The following is a 15,997-nucleotide window of genomic DNA, read 5'->3' as shown; positions in this document are numbered from 1 at the left end:
GTAAATTTTCAGTTTACCTAAGCTATTTCCCTCTAGTGTTCATTCATTAAATGAGAAAGCCAATGTGACATTTATAAATAATTACTATTAAAACTATATGACTGAGCAATGAGAAAGAAGTAGTTGAGTTATAAAGAGACTGTATTTAACAAAAATATTAAAAAAGAACTTGAGAAATATACCTTTCTTGAAATAGTAGAAGAAAATAGTTTATTTACTACTTAAGTTCTAGGAAAAGCCCATTTTGAAAATTACTTTACTTTTACAGTTCATGTAATTAATGTAATTATTACACTTGTTTGTTAAAAACTGTAATTTCTATTTTATAGTACTTGAGCACAAATAAGGTATTTTTTGTCCTGATAGCTTGTTTTGAGTTTTACAACAACCCTGTGAGGTTGCTGAGGGCAAAAGTTCTTTAACTCACTCCAGGCCACCTTGTGAGCAACAATTTAGCTCAAGTCTTGGTCAGCAAGACTCACACACAGGCTTCTGATTACTTGGCCTAGATTATATGGTCATAAATCATTGGCCTCCTATTGTAAAAGGTTTAAAAAAATAGGTTGAAAACTGAGACATCTCTGGAAATTTATCATTTGAGATATATATTAAACTAGTCAGAAATGAAGTATTATACTCAATGAAGAAGTATATGAAATTGATATTCATTAACTAACATTGTCTAAATAGAAATATAATGTATAATATAAGATTATGGCAAGATATATTTTTATGCCAAGGCAAATTCTAATGGCAATAACTCTCTGCCCACTGTATCTTAGCCTCTTCTGGGGGGGGCAGGTATAGAATACAGACATTTCATGGCATGGTGACCTCAAAATGTTTCTGTTTTTAACTTTGCCCATATACATATCTGGTGTATTGGTCTTCTCAGTTTGTGGGTTAGGACAAGGGAAATTCAATTGCCATACTCAACCACTCAATTAATCAATAAATATGTGAATACACTGGTAAACATCACAAACATTTTCATCAAAACAACTATTTTAAATTAGTGTGAGATTTGTATGTTTCCTAGAAGATGTCTAGACCATACAGGTAGTGTTTTCTATGTCAAGAAGATCGTGCTGCTCAGTTTAAAGGGCATGACTTTGAAATCAGAAAAAGTCACCTTATCCAGGCACTTTCTATCACTGCATTAGTTAATATCTTAGCTTTAAAGGTTAATTTGTGTCCAGAACATAGGTAAGCCACAGTATATGTCGGTTCTCTTTACAAACACAAAGGCAAGTATCCATGGCCTAAGGGGAGCAAGTTAGTTCCCTTTGACCATTCTAGGCTTGCAAATGCTCACTGTGGCTTAGCCATAACACATTCAAAATCTTTCACTAGAAATCAAAGTCTAGTTGTTCAAGAAACAGCTGAGCAGCAGGCTTGAATTGGAAACTTATAACGTATTTCTTTATGGTATACATTATCATTAAAGCCGTGGTAGCCATTAACACTTTGATTTGGAGTTTAACCTGTTTATAAATTGTTGATTCAAGCTGAGCAGTGATGGCGCATGCCTTTACTCCCAGGACTCAGGGAGGCATAGGCAGGCAGATTTCTGTGAGTTCGAGGCCAGTCTGGTCTACAGAGCGAGATCCAGGACAGGCTCCAAAACTACACAGAGAAAGCCTGTCTCGGAAAAACAAAGTTGTTGATTCAGCTAAGAAAGGAGGATATGGCCGACATTTATTTGAAGTCATTACAGATCTCTGATGAACCACATTGCACTATTCACTGACTTTGAACTGAAGGAAGGATTAGCAAAAGGGCATTTATAGGTGATTAAAGGACGTGCTATAATCAAGACACATGAAGACAACTAAACAAAACCATATTTTAATGTTTAAAATTCTGTTCATATTTAAGGGCTGAGTGTATTATCTCTTTCTGGCACAAGCTGTGATAAGCTCAAATTGATTTCTTTGCCTTGTCATTAAAATTAAACCTAAATTTAGGAAGCATGAATAATAATAGTTTTGCAAAAGTTTATAATCTGCTGATGTGACCTTTGAGCCTGAATTTACAAATACATTTTGCCTTAAGCAAGTCCTTTTACTTATTTATATCATCATTGTTCTCTCATAACGATTCTACTTAAAAGAAATTTAGTAAATCAGCCAGAACATAGCTCAGTTGACAGAGTGCTTACATAGTATGCATGAATCCCTGAGTTCAGTCCCCAGCACAGCACAGACTAGGTGTGGGGTGCATGCGTGCTATGGCAGCACTCAGGAAACACAACAGGAAGGATCCCGAATAGACGCTCATGCTCAGCTATTGAGGCCAGCAGGACTATATGAGAAACTGTCTCAAATGAAATAAAAATGAAACCTAAATTGATAGCTATGGTTTAGTAAGTAGGGATTGAGTAAACTGTGGGGATGCTTTCCTTGGCATTTTATTTCTCTTATGTCAGATGTACTGAGGTATAATTAACAGAATAAAATTTAACTTTGTAGTGTATAATTCTATGAATTCTCTTGCCTTTGTTCTTATTTCCAAAAAGTATGCCACCTCACATTAAGAATAACAATAAATTCCTGATAATTTGCCCAGAGCCGAACAGGACTAGGGTCATAAGAAGTCAAATGGAGCTGGTTCTATAGCTCATAAGTAACAGGGGTTGAGCTCTTACCTAGCATGCATGAGGCTGAGTTTCATTCCTGGGAGAGAGGGAGGGAGAGGAGATCAAACTGTAATCTTGTTGAAACACTATTTCCTGACCCAGCTAAGTTATCTATCATATTGTTTTCTGTATGACTTTCTGTAGACCAGTTGAGTAGCTCTTCCAAAATGAATCTGTTCTGGGTGAGACTGTGCAATACGAACAATGTGACCTAGCATATTTTAATAGAGAATAAGTCATTATGGGCCAAGTGTGTGATGCCACTCTTAAAAAGACATTGGTGTCTTAGAAAGCACTAGCCTGTTGTACAAAAAAAACCAAAAACCAAAAAACGTCAGAATTATATACTTCTAATACTCATAATAATGATACATTGCACTCATTTAAAAATGGTTAGTCAAACATTATGAGATAAGAAATTTAATCAAAAGAGCCAAAAATATTAACTTGAAAAAATCTAATTATAACTAATTTTAAGATCTAGTAAAGTCTCTCTCTCTCTCTCTCTCTCTCTCTCTCTCTCTCTCTCTCTCTCTCTCTCTCTCTCTGTCTCTCTGTCTCTCTCTCTCTCTCTCTCTCTCTTTCTCTCTTTCTCACACACACACACACACACACACACACACACACACACACACATATATATATATGGCTAGTTTAGTAACTAAGAACTACCTGGCTTCTCTTACATGAAAAATTAAAATGCACTGCAGATAATGCAGTGGAAGTGGAAGTGACCTGGTTGTTATTCATGAAGGGTTTATAACATTGTTTCTCAAAACGTGATCTGCCAATATTTGGACTTCAAAGTTATTTGTAAAATATCTTAAAATACAAATTTTTGCTACCCTGAGTCTCTTCCCGTGTTTTAAAATTCAGTATATGAGATGAGGAATGTTTCGCATGCTTCATTGTTTCAAACTCAGACCACTGATGTTTTTTGTAAGAGTTTATTCTTGAAGAGAAGGAAATTCTATTTCAGTTCCAGCAGCTTATCAGAGAATTACTCAAACAGATGAAGTGGGAAGAATTTTGTAGAACTATATGTGATAGTGAAGGCATCAGCTTGAACAGCTCTCCATGTCCTTAAACCAGGGCTCTTGAGTCTTCCTCTGTGCTAGTCTACCAGGTAGTGAGAAGATTCAACTCCATTTTCTATCTTTGGCTGATGTTATAAAATGAAAGTGGAATGTGTATTTTAGCTTAATTGGAAATACAAAGGGAGAAATTATAGAACTGCATGAACGTGGTCACATTGCATAAATTACATTTTATTCAAACCCAATCTACTCTGCTGTGCCATCATCAAGCTGTCTCGGTTTGCACCTCTTGAGTAACTGATTCCTGCTCTCACGTGTCAGATCTAAAAGTGCTTGGAAAAAAACTCACAGCCACTTTAGGCACTAAGTATGAATAAGCACTCTAAATATACTTCTTAATATTATTTGCCTCTTATTCTCTGATGCTTGAATGTGTTCACCTAATCTGCTTAGCTGTCATTAGGGTAATCTATCTCCAGCCCATTGTCTGAGATACCTTGACAGGTAAATAGTAGTTTATTCACAGGAAAGCTGAAGAATATTGAATGCGTAATAGCAGAGGCCTGTTATTAGCATTGCTATTAGGGAAATTCCTTCATCAATCCCTCATCTAGTCACTCTTCCCCTTTCCAAGCAGCACAATTGAGGACAAGATTGGTGAAAATAGTCCTAGGTTTCTGGTGAAAAGTAGTCCACAGAGGGTCAGGAAGGTAGGTGGTAAGCTGGGTAGGAGCTGAGATTCCCAAACACGGAGGCAGATCTGAAAGCCAAAGTTAAATGCTAGAATATCAGTGGTGGGGTATCGTAAGAAGAATGATGGGGAGAGGGGCCGGGGATGTGGCTCAGTTAGCAGAGTGCTTGCCAAGCATGCATGAAGACTTGATTCCATCTCCAGTGCCATATAAACCAAGTATGTAATGCACTTCTATAATCCTAACATTGGGTGGTAGAGACAAGAGAATCATAATTTCAAAGTCATCCTCAAATGCTTAGTGAGTTTGAAGCCAGTTTAAACTTTATGAGCAAGCCCTGCCTGTAGGAAAAACAAGCAAAGCCAAACAACGAATAGTAGGGAATGTGGATCTGTCACTGTAGTAATTTTTCTGCTGTATGATCCTAGACTTTTTAAACCTGGCAGGGATTGTAAGCCTTTTTTTAAAGAATCAATGTAATCTTTGAGAGAGACAGAGACAAACAGGGAGGGAGGGAGGGAAGAAGGGAGGGAAGAAAGGAGAAGGGAGGATGCAGATGTGTTAAAGAGCCTATTTAAAATCAAGATAGAAACAATATAAAGGATTAAATGAGAACTCCTTACCTCTTCAATCTGTCTGAGTTAGGAAATAACTCTTCTGAAGTACCATTATGTGATCGATTTGAATGCATTAATAATAAACTCAAAGTAACCAGTAATATGTGGGTGTCACATTAAGGACAGAAATGAAAGCACTTCCCCTTGGTGCCATTTAACCAAGAGTAAGCCTGAATTCGAATCCTCTACTTGGCTCTCCCTGTGTCTTCCATTCTCTTGTCTGTCTGTTGTATGAGTCTGCCCCTGTGCCTCTGTGTGGCTGTGTGTGTTTATCTGTGTCTGCCTGTGTCTATGTCTGTCTGTAGCAAAAAGCTTTGCTCTTAGTTTTTGAACCATACAGAAAGCATCACATGGATAAGGAATGAAGGATACTTTACAAATACCTTTAAAAGAATTTTGCAAGGGGTTAAGTCACAGACTCCAATTGTCCCAGATATTGTGAAAAAAAAAACCAAAAAAACAAAAAACAAGGGAGTCTGCTTAGAGGGTATAGGGAGTTTATTAGAACATAAATTGGAGAAAACAACTCACTAAAGAGAATTGGCAAATCGTCACAGGTGCTGGAAGACTGAGGTCCTGTCCCTCACTGCTCCTGCCACCTGAGTCAGTCGGCACCACCACCAAGCCCACAAGGTAGAGAAGAGGGCCAGGCATACATGTCCCTCGGTTTAAGCTAGTCCCGAGATCATGCCCTAGGGGCTGTTTGTGGATCATAGGTGGAACAAGTACCCACTACACAGTACTACGAATATCATTGTTTATCAAACAACATCTTTATGTTACTTTCATCACTTACAATGGATATTCATTTTATATGACTGCCTTCAGTCTGTATTTGCTGTTTTAAGCAAATGATTATCACAAAACCTCATGCATACTCTGGATTATCATAAAACCACATTCATTAGCATAAAACCACATACTCTGGGTCAGGGCATGAAAGAGCACATAACTTAAGATTACAACTACCCATTAGCTGAGGCTGTAGAAGCTGATTACATGAGAAATCCAAGGCAAATACGATTGGTTGTTACCTTGTTCTCTAAAAGGCAGGTTAAACAGTCTGGGTGTATAGTAGGGTAGCAACCTTAAGTGTTAAGTGATGTTAGGGTATATTATTAATTTTGGATGTGAGGTCCTGCAAAATTTCCAGTCATTGGAATGTAAGATATTTTCATAATACTGCATCATCATTATTATGTGGGGGGTTTTGTTTGTTATGTTTTGATATAAGTAACATCTTCTGTTTGTGTTGGTGATTATAATACCAAATTATTAAAAATCTGATTTTATTTCTTCTCAGTTGTTTGGTTTTTCGAGACAGGGTTTCTCTGTGTAGTTTTGGGACCTGTCCTGAATATCACTCTGTAGACCAGGCTGGCCTCAAACTCACAGAGATCCACCTGGCTCTGCCTCCCAAATGCTGGGATTAAAGGTATGCACCACGGCCGCCAGGGTCTTCTCAGTCTTTATAGAGTGATATGCAAATGTATTTTCAACAGGAACAAAAGCATGCTGCTTTTATCAAAGTTGATGTTTGCTTTTATGTAATATAGCATGACTTATTATAGTCAGGAGTCTATAGCAAACTGGGTCAAATCCTCACATAGAAATTTGTGTAACTTGTGAAATATGAGTGGATCTTACATCTTTAGATTGTTGAAGTAAAATCTTAAAAAGTAACATTTCAGAACACAAGAAAAAATATATTTAAGGTACAGAAAGACAATTTGCTGAGTAAAGATGATTGCTGCCAAGCCTGATGATTTGATAAACTTCCATTATGCATAACAATGATAAAAGTAAAAACCAATCAACACTGTTTTATAAATCAAAAGAAGAAAATTCTATTATGTGTGATATTAATCAATATACTGTCCATGGTAGATGAAATAACACTGATACTGGTAACTAGGATGTTGAAGTTGCATATTTGAAAATGAACTAAATTAGATTATTTTTAATCAAGTTAGTTATAAAAGTTAGTGTTTTCACTTGTATTGTTGTGCACAGTGTAAGTTTATACATTCGTTTGCAATGTTATATGTTAAATATGTCTGAAATTAATTTTTGGTAATTTCCTACTAAGAAATTACTTAATCATACCTTGTATAATAAACTATATAAATATTCACTTAATTTTTTACTTAAAAGCAAATGTTTTTCTCATGTTTCTGTTTGACTATTTAAAGTTTGCAACTGAATGGCAACCCAACTAACATTGGAACAATGTTTCTGTTCCCATAGACGCATAGTAAATGTGATTTTCAGGATGCTACCTGACTATATACTGTGAAACATACTGCCCTCCACACTCCTTTTTTATTTCATATAATTAACAACTGCCTTTTTCCTTTTTCTGTTTTTTCAGTCAAAGGATCAAGAAAGTTAAGTCTGCCAACAGATCTTAAGGCTGATCTTGGTACGGTAGGCAACAAGCCAACAACTTTAAGTTTTCTTACATTCATTTGGCTAGAACATTTTGACCAACCAATCCATAAATGACATAATCTTCCTAGATAGCCATATTTAATAGCTTCCCAAAAAAGGCTTTCGTAAAAATCACCATAGAGTTCTGTTGGCAGCATTCAACATTGTTTGTTAATAATCATTTTACAAAATTACATATTTTAAGTCATTTCACATCAAGGTATGTAGTGCTTGTTTTCTTTTCATCACAAAAATGTTTTAAAATATTTGTCACATATGTAGACTTTATGACTGCAATCTTGTGATGGGTATTCTTCTGGAGTTCTTTTCCCTATTGTATATGTTGATGTTGCTTAAAATTAACACTATTTAACCAAACAAATCTGGTACAAAATAAAATGGAGTTCTGGTTCTAGTTTTGTTTTGGTTTGGTTTGGTATTTTTTGTGTTTGGTTAGTTTTGTTTTGTTTTGTTGTTAGGAACATTGTAGATAATTTGATTCAAGGAGATTGGTTTTTTGTAGTGGTCATAGGCTTAGTTATTAAATCTTGCACTGAAATATACTTCCTTAGATAGGCCTTTACACTTCTTTCAGCACTTGTATCTACTTGTTCACATTTGAGACTTGGTTTTACTTTTTGAAACCTTACTAAATAGCCTATATTTTAATTTCCTTTACTATGACACAAAGCTATAGCGTGAAATCCAACCAAGATCATGGTTAAAACAGACAAGCTACCATTGCCTTTGTGCTGTTCTTCAGGTGTAAAAGCTGCTTTATATTGTCCCCTTTTTGCTTTTTTAGCTCTTTAATATTGTTATTATTAATATTCCCAATCTTTTTTTCTCTTCTGAAAGCAGGAACTAACACCATTGCTGCCAACTGGTAGAATTTAAAGTCCATGACATTTTGAAGGTCTGGTAGAATTCTATACTAAATGTATCTGGCCTTGAGCTTTTGTTAAGTTGGGAGATTTTCAATTCTGCCTCTCTTTCAGTAGGAGTTATGGGTCTATTTAAATTATTTTCCTCATGTTGACTTAACTTCAACAGATCATATATATCAAGAAATTCACCCATATCTTTTAGGTCTTCCAGTTTGGCAGGATGTAGCTTTTTAAAGTATGTTCTTATGTTTTCCTGAATTTCCCCGGTGTCTGTTACAGCATCTTCCTTTTCTTCTCTCATTTTATTAATTTGGATCATCTTTCCCTTTCTTTTAATTGATTTGGCTAAAGGATTGTCAATGCTGTGAAGTTTTTCAAAGAACCAATTCTTGGATTCACTGACTTCTTTCATTTCTATTTCATTAATTTTGGCCCTGAGACTGATTATTTCTTTCCATCTACACTTTTAGATGTTCTTTCTATTTTTCTAAAGCTTTCAAGTGTGTCATTAAGTTATTAATATGAGATCTCTCCAGTTTGAATTTGTTTGCTTGTTTATAATGTTTATAATCAGTACTTAATGCTGTGAGCGTTCCTCTTAGAACTGTCTTTATTGTCCTATAGATTTGTTTATTGTGTTTCCATCTTTATTAAATTCTAGAAAGTTTTTAATTTCCTTCTTGATTTCTGCCTGGACCCAATTTCCATTCAATAATGAATTGTTCAGCTTGCATGAATTCGTGTACTTTCTACTCTATTGTTGTTGGGATCCAGCTTTACTTAGGACATCATATTAACATAGGATTCAGGACATTATTTCAAGTTTTCTATATAGTTGAAACTTGCTTTGTGTCCTAATAGGTGGCCAGTTTTGGAGAAAGTTCCCTTAGCTGCTGAGAAGAAAGTGATTTCTTTGGTATTTGAGTGGAATGTTCTATAGATGTCTGTTAAGTCAATTTAATTTATGATATTATTTAACTTCAGAGTTTCTCTATTTAGTTTTTGTCTGGATGACCTGTCGGTGATGGTGGAATATTGAAGTCACCCACTATCAGTGTGTTAGTATCAGTATGTGATTTTAAATAGTGTTTTTATGAAACTAGGTGCCTTGTGTTTGGTGTATAAAATTTTAAGCAAAGACCTACTACACTCAAGTTTGCTTTCTGGCTTCTACATACTTTCACTATGGCACACTTGCACCCACACTCACGTGTGAATGTACACATACACAAACAACCATTCTTCATACACAAAAAAAAAATAATAAATAGAAAGGGGTAGAAAGAAGTGAAATTACATTAATTTCACTTTTCATAAGTTTAATGATGATGAAAATTATTTCAACTAATCTTCTAAGATTTCCCTCCCTCCCAGAGAACAAGATTGCTACTGTTGGCAGTAGACATAATTCTTTTGTGTCTTTTATTCAACTATGAAAATGGCTGGTAGATATTAAACCAATTCATTATTTGTTCCTCAGTTTGGATTGGCATCCAAGTAATGTTTTAGGCAGGACATTTCTAGATACATTTTTTAAAGTTGATGTAAAAAAAATCAACCAGTATGTCCAGGAGTACAAGATACCCTTTGATTGGCTGATGTTAGAGTTTAGTGACACTGAAAACTAAGTTCCAGGCCCAATTTCTTTGTTAAATGAGAGTTCTCTCTTTTGTGTAAACTGTAAGCACACCCTGTCCACACCTAATAACTCCAACAGCATGCAGGTGCAAACTTAAAATGATTCTTGCCACTTTGGAAGTGAATCATCTGGTTCAGAGAATAGCATTGTTGGAACTATTGACCATCAGCTTTACAGTTATGGTGTTTACCTTATCTCCAGAAGAGGCATTCCAAAGCAGAGCTCCAAGCACAGCATATGAGCCATGGGATAATTCCACAAGATTGACAAGGGTACCACACTTAAGACATAAGGTAGGCAAGAATAGCTGCTGCTTTTTCCCATCATGACAATCAAAGAAGCCACAATCTAAACCAAGCCCTATGTCCAAGTTCTTCAAAGAATGTAAATCTGACTGAAGCTCTGTGACATGACACGAGAATTTCTACTGCTTACACCTCTGTTCTATATGATAGTAGGAAAGCCAGCTGCAAAGACAGATATATACTGTGCAAATACCATTTGAATTTTATTTTGTTTGAATGTGATTGATTAAAGTGCTCAATTTTAAAAGCAGCCATCTATTTAAATTCTTTAATTTATTTACTTCCTTTTATTGTTTTATCCTCTTCTAGACCAACACTTCATTGTACGCAATTTATTGTAGAAAATAGTTATAGTTAAGAGAAGTACAGTATTCAGTTATCTCCTCTAACTCTTGTTACTGATTACAGATCTGTTAGATTGTTTATATCATTCTATTTTAATTTTGGTTGGTCATATGTATCTAAAAATTTATCTAGCTTATTATAATATGGAGTTTCCAAATATTGCCTAATAATCCTGTGTGGAATCTGTTGTAATGTCTCTATTTGCATTTCAATTTCATTATCTGGGGTCTTCTAACCTGTAGGTAGTTTGGCTAATGGTTTGTCAATCTTATTTAGCATTCTGAAGAACAAACTCCATATTTCATTGAAATTCAGTCTTGATCTTTATTCTTCCTTTCCATCTACTGTTTTGGGTTTGGCCTCTTCTTGGTTATCATTAAGATGTTCATCATTAAGTTATTTATTTGTGATGCCTCTGGGCTTTTATTTTTAATGCAAGCTTTTACAGTTATAAAATACCATGTTGATTGTATTCCACAAGTTTTGTTATATTGTGTTTTTATTTTCATTCACTTCCAGGAGTTTTTCATTTCTTTCATTATTGCTGTGATGATCAGGTCACCTTTTTATAGTAGCTCAATTCCCCACAATTTTGTATATATTCTGTAGCTTACCTTGCTCTTAACTTCTAGTTTAAGGTTATTTGTCAGATAGGATACAAGAAATTATTTCAGCTTTATTCTGTGTACTAAGACTTGCATTGTGAACCACAATATAGTCCATTTAAGAAAAAACTGTCATGGGCCACTGACAAGAATGCATAGTCTGCAAGATGTGGATGGAATCTTCTGCAGATGCCTGTTAAGTCCATTTTCACTAAATGTTATTGATCTCTTATTTTTCTTTGTTAATTTGTTTTGGTTTGGATAACCTGTGCATTGGTTGAAAATGTGGTATTACAGCTATCCAGTATTACTGTATGAAGGTCAACCAACATACCCAGTAGTACTTACTTTGATGAAATTGAATGTTCCAATATTCAGGGCATGTATATTCAGAATTGTAATATGTGTAGTGACTTTCTGTATCACTTCTAATTAATTTTTATTTGGAGCCATTTTGTTAGAAATTGAAATTGCTACATTTGCTAGCTTTCTGTTTCCATTATCTTAGAGTTTCTTTTTCCATTCTTTTATTCTAAGGCTTTGTTTCCTTTACAATGAGATGTATTTCTTGCAGTCAACACAGAAGAGGGTCTTGTTTTTAATTTAGTTCCTCCCTCCCTCTCTCCCTCCATCCCTCCCTCCCTTCTTTCTTTCTTTCCTTCTTTTCTTTCTTTCTTCCTTTCTTTCTAAAGGAAAAAGAGGTAGTTATTCTAGAGCCATTTTGACTAGCCATAGCCTTGGAACACAGATTTAGGTTACCCTAAATTCCATGTTCAAACATGGAAGCAGTTTCATATAGTTTTACAGAACAGAGAAAGTCGTAAATCAAAGCAAGTTTGAGGTATATTTGTGAGTACACCAGAGAGGCAGATACATTGAGGTGAAGCATGCTTTTCTATAGGCTCAATATGCTGATGGCATTCTTAGTTTTTGGTTTGGTAGAAGCTAATTGCCTGCTAAGTCAGGAGATTCTAAAAGGCTTTTATTTATTGTTACAAGATGTTAGTTCAGACAGAGGTAGGAGTGGGAGGCAATTTAGCCTAAGATAGGATAATTAGCCTCTGGACCTGAAGCATTCCAATCTCTCCATGGTACTGAAATTCTAATCAGCCAATCAGTCCCTATAGACAAAAATTCTTTCAGGAATTTTTCATTCACAACCAAATCCAGCTCCTTTTCAGAAGTTATTGTTCACAGTTCTTCCTGTTGGCCAAGCACCACATTTTATGCATGTGGGGGTCACATATTATTTATTAGATTATTAGGGACCCTTATAACTAGGAAGTTCATTCCTATGATCTGATGTAGATGAAGCTGAGAAGTGAGCAGGACAGCAGTCTTCAGGAGAGAAGACTAGCTGAAAAGGCCATTAAGAAAGAAACACCTGGGCTGGAAAGATGGGTCGATGGTTAAGAGCACTGGCTGCTCTTCCAGAGGTCCTGAGTTCAATTCCCGGGAACCACATGGTGGCTCACAACCATCTGTAATGAGATCTCTTCCGGCCAGCAGGCAGACATGCAGACAGAATACTGTATACATAACAAATAAATAAATAAATATTTTTTAAAAAAGAAAGAAACACCTACTGATCTTGGTTTTAATGAAGTTATAAATAAAAATATAATGCCTTTTCATTGATCATACATTTTTGTTTTGACTAGTTGTTTTAAAATAATACCTGAAAGACTTAAATTTTCTCATTGTCTTTAGGAATATATACATATATTCTCATTATTCAATATAATTTAGATAAAATAAAATTCAGGTCCTTCAATTAAACTTCAACTCCATTTACTCTAGTTAGAAATACCCAAAGATTTGGGTTGATTCTTTTCCAAATTATACAAAGGTATCAATGTCTAATAACAACATTCATAATGTCTTACTTTAAGTACTGGTGTTTCTTGATTTAATTAGTATCTAAATTATTCTGTAGTGCAATTAGAAGAAATTAAAAAATAACCAATATTTTAGTAATAAAAAAGAGAGAGAAAATACTGCAATAACTTCTTTAAAAGTTCCCTTTCTAACCAAAATTTAAATATGACAAAGATAATTCATCAAATGCAAATAACTATTAAATACAAGGGGAATTATGTAGTCAGTCTCATAAATGGTAGTCATCTTAGATGTTTGTTTTATCTATAATCTTTACTTCATTAGACCAAGCTGTGTTGTTGATTACTCAACTTTAGGTATAGTAATCTGTGTCACAAGTAATGTTACCTCAAGTACAGAGGCCATAGAAAATAATTCAGACCCAAATCTTTGTGTTTTCTTCAAGTTCACTGTGTCCCTTTAAAACAGCCATTTCTATTTCTCTAAGTTTTCCCATTCTGGTTTGCTATCAGGTCTGTTTCTAGGACCCTATTCACTGAGATCATGGATTTCCAAAACCTCTTGATATTTTTTTGTCTAGGCATTGAAGATTTGTTATTCCAGACATTTTATTCTGGCTTTGTTTCTTCCTGCTTTTCAGGAAATTCTAGGCAGGCTGCTTATTTTCTCTACGCCTGTGGTTACTGGCCTTATTTCATGACAGGATGGCACCTGGGCCTAAATGGGGCAAGAGTCTGGTCTTGGTCTGTTGCCACTATCTCAGTTTTATGGCCAGCCCAAACACCAAGGTTTGTCCCCAAATACACCTTGGTGTATTGTTCAGAATGTAAGAGAAAAACACCTAGGAAGAGTAACCTAGCCCAACAAATGTCTCCATGGGGTCATGATAGGCCCAAAGACTTCTCTACACAATTAATGTCTAAGGTCAGGCACTTCAGCTTCTGCCTGGCTATGCTCAGTTGCCATACATGGATCAACACCAGGTTTCTGTGCCATAGCATGCCCACAGCATTTACTCAGTTGAAGTCTCCTCTTCCTAGGTGACCAGGGCTTGTGTCGGGTTAACAGAAAACTAACCAACATATTACCCATTGCTGAGGTAGACTTGTGGGCAAAGACCACTGCAAATAATCATGGGTGCTGCTGGCTGGAATGAAAAGCAGACACACAATGGCTGCTTACTTTCCTCTAGCCCTGGAGTCATTTCAGAAATTCCAATCTGCAGACAGTACTAAGGAACAAAACTGTTAGAATCAGCTAACAATTCTGTTTTATTGGTGTAGCACCAACTTGATGGCAGTCTTAACCCTATTACCTTGCCCTACCCACCAGTGAATGGAGTCTTCTACCATACAATGCTGCCCAAGGTTGAAGTAATGATGTGAAAAGAATCCCTTAGCTATCTATCCTGATGCTAAATGAGTCATAACAGAATATTGTCATCATAAGAACCTGTACAGTCTCAGGGGTCCACCAAGACCATGCCCTGCCTGGCAGTGATAGAGGGTGAAATACGAGTCTTTCCTAATGGAGTATAGGTGTTTGCCCAATACCAAGGCAGTTAGAGCTGTGTTTATGAGCACCTGCCAATAGCTGAGTTCTCCCAGTTTAGGGATGGTGAGGACAGCCCCAAAGACAACTTACACTGATGTTAAACTGGATTACACCTGAGTCTCCTATCTGTTGAGTCTGCAATCTCAGGGGAAAGGTGGGTGTCCTTGGCTCATTCTAAGGCTGGAAATGACAGAGTAAAATCACAGTTTGTCCCATCAGTCTTTGCCTTATGGTTGTCTAGAAGCTTGGTTTGTGAGCTCTAATCTGCCTACAGGTCTTTTACACTTACCAGATACTGAATTGCATACCTAGCGTGGCACTGGGTTCTAAACAAAGCCCTGTGCTACTTTTGTCTCTGTGGATGGAGACCTGCTTTCCAGTCTGTGTTGCAAGTTGAAGGAAGGTGGTAGAGGAAGATAGCCATTTTCTAATACAGTATTAGTTGTTCAGTCTACAAGTTTTGTCTGGTTCTGTGGTTGAGCAATAGTTTGCTCAGTATTGGATTTCTCCATTGCAGACCTGGGACTAGGATTCAAATCTAAGGCCTTGGCTTAATTTTGTCTCCTACCCTAGAGGAGATAGCTTCTTTCTCTAGGCTGCACAGCTTAGAGGTGGGAGGCAAGGAGAGCAATGCGAGAATCAACCATTTTCTCTTTTCACTCTTTTATGCTAATGGTTCAATTGTACTACATTTTTTTTACTTTTTCAGTAGTTTCCTTAAAATTTATGATATACCTTTACAACTAATCCAAATTCTCTTTTAGCTAGCACCATACTGCTTTACAGTTGCTGTGTCATATAACAGCTATTCCTTATATCATTGTCATTCACTTCACTTGCCCATATGCTATTCTGAACACTTTATAAAAGTTAATATGGATATAGAATTCTTTTAAAATAAAAGTAAAAATATCTTTCTAAAAAAATTTACTGGAAAAAGTCTGAAGCATCTTTAAAGAACACTGGAAAATTTTAAAGACCAATATGTAATAGTGTCTAGAACCTATGAAGAAGAGAAAATATTAATCAATAGAAACTGACATAGAAATTACAGGTAGACTGGGATTAGTGAACTTCTATTTAAATATACTGCAGAGGGAGATAAAGGTCTAGAGATGTCAAAAGGAAACATAAAATTATAAAAAGATCTAAATCAAATTTTAGAGATAAAAAATATTTTCTTTGAGATGATAAATGCACTAAATGGGCTTAATAAAAAGAACTGATACTGATAAGGACAGCATTAACAAACTCAAAAATTTACTGTTTAGAATGAAACTCTGTGCCACCTAATGCATATGCTGTAAGAATTCTAGAAGAAGAGAAAAGAATGAGTAGGGGGCACTAAATAACGTTTGAATAAATAATGCTGAACAATTTCCTAATTTGATAAACAATAAAAATCCACA

The 15,997-nt window shown here is 35.7% G+C and overlaps 1 protein-coding gene across 14 annotated transcripts in view; it reads left to right on the top strand.

Moving 5' to 3' along the window:
* Positions 1-15,997, top strand: part of Stxbp5l (syntaxin binding protein 5L) — a 239,596-nt gene that overhangs the window by 201,182 nt on the left and 22,417 nt on the right. For 6 of the 14 annotated variants that reach the window (XM_052740647.1, XM_052740643.1, XM_052740642.1 and 3 more), the window contains one exon: positions 7,356-7,406. The exons of the other annotated variants lie outside the window; for them this stretch is intronic. In XM_052740647.1, the coding sequence (XP_052596607.1) occupies positions 7,356-7,406 (51 nt within the window). The remainder of the gene's footprint in view (positions 1-7,355; positions 7,407-15,997) is intronic. 14 annotated transcript variants of the gene reach the window in all.

This window comes from Peromyscus californicus, unplaced genomic scaffold (genome assembly GCF_007827085.1).
Source record: "Peromyscus californicus insignis strain IS unplaced genomic scaffold, ASM782708v3 Scaffold_16__1_contigs__length_79575227, whole genome shotgun sequence".
Lineage (NCBI taxonomy): Eukaryota > Metazoa > Chordata > Mammalia > Rodentia > Cricetidae > Peromyscus > Peromyscus californicus.
This window is presented reverse-complemented; position numbering and strand designations above follow the sequence as displayed.